This window comes from Lipotes vexillifer, unplaced genomic scaffold (assembly GCF_000442215.2).
Source record: "Lipotes vexillifer unplaced genomic scaffold, Lipotes_vexillifer_v1.1 scaffold49, whole genome shotgun sequence".
Lineage (NCBI taxonomy): Eukaryota > Metazoa > Chordata > Mammalia > Artiodactyla > Lipotidae > Lipotes > Lipotes vexillifer.
The window spans coordinates 4550876-4556875 of NW_006790551.1; the positions used below are offsets into that span (position 1 = coordinate 4550876).

General features: G+C 44.8%; 1 protein-coding gene across 4 annotated transcripts in view; it reads right to left on the reverse strand.

The window, feature by feature from the left end:
* Positions 1 to 6000, reverse strand: part of PPP3CA (protein phosphatase 3 catalytic subunit alpha) — a 299920-nt gene extending 293920 nt beyond the window's left edge. For 3 of the 4 annotated variants that reach the window (XM_007463806.1, XM_007463808.1, XM_007463807.1), the window contains exon 1: positions 5433 to 6000. In XM_007463806.1, the coding sequence (XP_007463868.1) occupies positions 5433 to 5490 (58 nt within the window). In that variant the 5' untranslated portion in view covers positions 5491 to 6000. The remainder of the gene's footprint in view (positions 1 to 5432) is intronic. The other variant, XM_007463809.1, reaches the window with a different exon arrangement.

Here is a 6000-nt window from a genome sequence, read left to right on the forward strand (position 1 = left end):
TGCCAAAGGGAAGAATTTGCTTACACTCACCTCCATTCTAGTCCCACCTATGACCAACCATTCTATCTATTCTGGCTCCATTTCTTCAACCATAAAATAAATGTCACATGAGCTACCACTGTAGACCCAAGGCATTCATGAATTTCAATATTAATGGTCCTGACTATTCTTGAGTGACCCTGAAAATACATTAACACGCTGTCATTTGTAATTCTGTGTCAGCAGTGACTGAATTGCCATTCCCAGGTGAGTGGACCAAGGGTAACCTTCCAGGCTCTCAACTCCCATTGGATGATCTTCTGGTTCTCACAAGTGAATGGCGAGTACAACTGCTGCCCATTTACATATAGGAAAAGTAGCCTGTGATGCTATTAACACGTAACAGTGGAATTATAGGAAGCTGGGACTCAAAATCTCACTGTATTCCTCTTGAATATCAGAAGAATGCTACACTAGAAAGCTGTTGAAAAAATTAACAAAATGATTTTTTAGTTTTTATCAAAGTTCCATATAATTTAACTGGATTTGCTAAAAGGAGACTATGTCTAGAAAAATGCTGTTTTCCAATGAGGTCACTCTAAATGGATTCTTTATTTGGTTTCATAATTAGTTTCAACTTTACACATGGCTGACACAAAAAAGATAAGGAAAAGCAGAAGAGGCCAATTATAAAAGCTATAAACGCATACTATGTCAGTCATATTTCATATCTCTAAAATTACAAATAAAAGCACATCATAAAGAAACAAACAGATCTTAAAAGGCATATTTTTAAACTAATCTAAACAAATGTCAGAGTAAACCTCTAACTAGAGCCTAATGTGTTACTTTTTTCACATTTTAACTGGATGTCTTAGATTGTTCTCTAAAGCAGAGGTTCTTCCCACAGTTCCCAAAAAACTATTATTTTTTAAACGTTAATTCTTCTAATTGATAGCACTGGAACTTCCCTGAATCCCAGTTGCAACTGTTGCCTTAAGCCTTAAGTTTACAGAATGTTTTGAAAACAATGCACTTGTGTTATATTTACTTTATAGTAGAAATCCTGAAAGGATTAAGGAATAGATCTAATTTGCAATTAACAGCATTAATTTGCATGCCATTCACTAAGTCCTGAAAAGAATTTGTTCTCTTTTGAAGGATATTCACCATGCCCAAATCGTGTTGCTTATAGTATTAATTAGATTAGCAGTCGGTCCCCTTTCTTCACATCCAGTGCTGATGTAAACTTCAGCCACCAAACAATGACATTTAGTCAAAGTTTCAATTAATGACACTGAATTAATGCAGTTTTACTATACTCAAATGGAAAACCAGATACATGGAAAAACTCAACTGATGGTAACAAACATCAGTAAAATAAATTCACAATGAGCTCTTCTTGACACACTGCAAAGAAATGGCGTTATTTAATATTCCATTTCAAGATCCAAACATGACAGTTATCACTGATGTACCATACTTTTGTTTTCTTTAATTAGGTAGTATTACCAGCCTCATTCAGCTAGAAACACTAGTGGCTTGAATCCCTATTTACGTAACATTTTACTTAGCTACAATCGTCTTGCTTATAAGATCCTAGATAGCTTTCCAGAATTTCTCTATGTGTACTTTGTCTACACAAATACTATATAAGCTGACAATACACAGAAGGACAGATCCTTTTTTTGCATTCCCAAGAGTTAAAAGCAATCTGACATAAAGCACAAGAGTCCCCTAACTAGAGCTTTTGAGAAATTCCCCAAAACACTTCCCAGGAATTGACCCCTCAACAACCTACCATGGTATTTGGAATTTCTACCATTTGGGTTAAGGTAAAAGGCCCATTACAAAATACCTGGAGATGGGAAGAGAGGAAAGGGCAAGAGATATAACAAAGCAGCAGACTTGTCACATACAGTTCGATTTCCTCCAAGTGTTTAACTGTCACATAAGCAAAGTTCTACAGCCCAGCCCGTAGGGAATGTTAGGGACACACGAAGAAGAGTTAAAGACAGGAACAGGCAGGGAGACATGAAGGGAAGCCAGAGTTTGGAACAAGGCCCGTGGAGCACCACTGAAGAGAAAAAACCAGACTATGGGCTGTATTAAGGGAGGAGAGGGGGAAATAGTTATTCTTCTATTTATTGACTTCTGTCTTTTGCCTTATAATTATACAATGTTTCTTTTTAAAAATATAAAACAGTAAATGGATCAAACTATTCTGCTTTCCAACAAATGGCACTACCAAGATGTTTTCTCTGAATTGTTTTACTTTCCATTGTTTTTATGCAAGAACAGACAAAACGAAACAGCCCAAGTTTTGCTAGATGAAGTAACTTTCTGACGTTATCTAAACGAATGCTGTTCCTCTACAATGCTGCCATGCCCTTCCATTTTTAAGGTTTTAAAACTGACCAGCGTCTGTGAACACACTCAAGAAGATGCTGAAAATCTGAAAAACTACAGTCAGTCGAGACTAAAACTCAACCTGCCTACCTTTCTAAAGTTGCATTCTGGAAATACAAATCAAGAAAGCTGTCACATCATCGCATTACTACAAACAAAACCACAAGCACAGCTTTATTTGTAAACAGCAGTTTGTTATACAACAAAAGCCAGATCACACTAATGAAGATAACTGTAAACAAACACCATGGCCTGCCGCAGTAATAATGATCCGAATTCTTCTTACTTCTACTTGCGAGTCAATGTTATCTGTACTTTATAAAGTGAAAGAATACTTAAGGAGCACAAAAATTTCACTTGCCTACTTTAAAAACATGAGTCAATCTCAGACCACTGAGAGAAAAGTTCTAACAAAATTTAGAGTAAAGTCATGGTTTCATGGCTTCGTGAACTATGTCTTATTGAATTTTTGTAAACGTGAAAGATCGTTTGGCAACCTGTATTCCATTCTGCAAACATGTACTTCCTACTCATTAAGCATATACATATGTTTTCACGTGGAAATGCTATGTCATAGAAGACTGAGAATCAAAATAGATTATCATCTCAAATGATGGTAAAAATCATATGTATGACAAAATGTCAAATCCAACTTTCAATAATGCCTCTTAAGCCAACCATATAAAGTCTATAAGAAAGCATAAGAGGAATAGCAGTAGTATATCCACCTTAACATCAGGATTCATCATAAAACCTTTTCTATAAACAAAATTTCACATTTAAAATTTCACATCAAGATCCCTATCAAAATATATGCAAAATTAACTTTTCCTATTTTGAATCTATTACATCCAACTGCATTTCAGTTCTGCAAAAATAGGTAAACCAAATTTTTTTGAATTATCGGTGGTCATGTGTACGTATAATGAAAAGCCATTTACGATAGTATGTATATAATACAATACTGTAAAAAGACAAGACAAAATAGCCATGGAATGGTTCAATGGGCTCTTTCACATCAACTGGTACAGACATCAAGCCAGAATGTATGAACAATTATTTTCACATTCTTCACTTGATGATAATTTTACATTTACATTAAGAAGCCACACTGAGATTTAAAACAGAGAACTGACCTTATGTGTACACATGAGTGTTTTCTAATTGCTGACACATTTACTGCTATCATTTTAATTGTAAGCTTTACATCAAGTGTTTTGAAAAAAGGTAATCTCAACATACAGATTGGCGTTACACCTAAACTTCACACCTTAGGGAGATATCTGTTATTCTCTGATATTTCAGCAAAAGGTTTTAATTTTTGAAAATGTCAACAGAGGCCCTTAACACAAAACATAGTTCTTTTGAATGAATGTGAATTGACTGTTTACATGAGAATCCATGCCTGCAGAAAGAATAGCTGTGCATCAATAGACCTATTTCAAGTCATTTTTTTAGAGATATTACCTCCTTATTTTGATGGGTATGTGAATACTGCACTGAAGCAGGAATGATTCTAATAGAACCAAAACAAGAGAAGAGAGAAGACACACATACACACACTCACACGCACATTACTTTAAAAAAAAAAACTGAGCAAACCTGAGTGAAGCTATGAATAGTCCGAAGCCCCGTAAGGACTTATGCATCATGCATGGTCTTCAGACTGCTGGGTTACTTCACCTAACTGCTCATGGTGCATACTTCATTGCCTTGCACTCTACTTGCATGCTCAGGCCACATTAGATACTATCTCTGTTCGGCACAAAACACACGGGCGTATACACACACACACTTTCTCTCTACACCGTCCAGCGCTGTTTCCAATTCCAGAGGCCCGCTCTGCGCGTAGCCCGTGCCCATCCCTACTCTGCTCCGCGTCCTGACTCCAGGAACGTAGGGATACTACATTAAGTAGGGATACTACTTAATCCTGGTGTATCTGCTCTGTGGCCTCATCCTTCCAGGATTCACAGGACGGTTCCTCCCCCACTCCACCACGGAATACAACGGAGTCGGCGGATTCCCCGGTGCGAGAGAGGAGACCACTACCTGTCCCCTTCCTCACCCCACGCATCCCGGCTTCTCTTCGCCAGAAACCCCAGGGCCCTCGCCGCCAGGAGTCTGTGATCCCGGGGGGGAGAAGAGCCAATGACAGGAATCAAATAGCCCGTTAACAAGCGGGTGCCAGGGGCACGGAAGAAGTGAGCGGGGTGAGGTTACCACCGGGGAGGTGTGCTCCAGCAGGTCACCCTTCAAGAGCAATGACAGCTCGGTGGGGGCAGTCTGGGGGCGGCGAGGGAGGCTGGGGGACCGCTTTCTGTGTCTCAGGGCCTGCGGGGGAATCCCGGGGCGGCAGCGGCTGGGCTCTCGGGTCGTTCCCCGCCTCCCACGCCCCCTGCGCGTCCCCTCCGCCACCCCCTCCCTGCGGCCGCCCCCGCCCCGCGCGGAAGGAAGCGCCGGGCTCCCCCCACGCTCTCCCGCTCTCTCGCGAGTCCTGTGCGGGCCCTTTCAGGGGGAAGGGAAGAGGGAGGGGGCGCGGAGGGAATTGCTGCAATGGAGCGCCGAGAGAACCCTGCCCGAGCGAGGCAGGCGGTGGAAAGCCACGGCCACATAAAAATGCCACATTAATTTCTGAAAAGCCATAAATCACCCCTCCCTCTGCAAAAGAAAACCATAAACCCGATCCCATGCAAGACTGCGAGCAGCCACCCACTTCCTATTTCTGTCACAGCAGCTACACCCTGCCAGCAACCACCCCCCGGGCGCCCCCTCCCGCCACCGCCACAGCCAACCCCGCCACCGCCTCCCCTCGGCTCAGCCATTTGCCAACTGACGCCCCCGTTACATAAAAATGCCCCCAAGGGGGGCCGGGTGGGAAGCCTGGGGGAAGGGCGCGCGAGGGAGGGGGGTTCGAGGGTTGCACAATATCCTAGAAGGTCCGTGGCTGGAGCCGGGAGAGAACCCGGGGCTGGGGGAGGGGAGGTGAGCCGCCCGGCGCCTGCGGCACACTGTGCACCGGGCGACCGCGGCGCGCCGCTTACCTTTCACCACCCTGTCGGTCGTCGACAACTTGGGATCAATTGCCTTGGGCTCCGACATCTCCGGCCGCCGGGGGACAGCGACGCGCTGCTCGTCCGTCCTACTGCACACCCCGACCGGACCGGCGGGCCAGACACTCAACGCCGCCGCCGCGCTGCAAACCGCTTGGCTGGAGGTCTGGGCTCTGAGCTGGCTTGAAAGTTACTGCCTTCTCCGCGCGTTCCTCCTCCTTCGCCGCCGCCGCCTTCACTCCTCCTCCTCCGCCGCCGCCGCCGCCGCCAGCCCCGCCGACTCTGCTCCGGGCTGCGCGTGTGTGGTGGTTATTTATTTATTTTCTAAGCACGCCTCTCGGTTCTTCTTTTATTCTTGGGGGAAGGGGGATGGGGAGGGGAAGCGCACACACGAGCACCCACCCCGGCACGGAGATCGGGCACCGCGGAATGGAGCCCCACGCGCGCACACTGCCGGGATTAAGACCGATCACATGGGGAGGGCCGGGGGCGAGGGAGGAGAGGCAGGGCCGCCGATGTCAGTGCCACCAGCCGCGCCTCGGCGTCCCCGGCGGCGGAG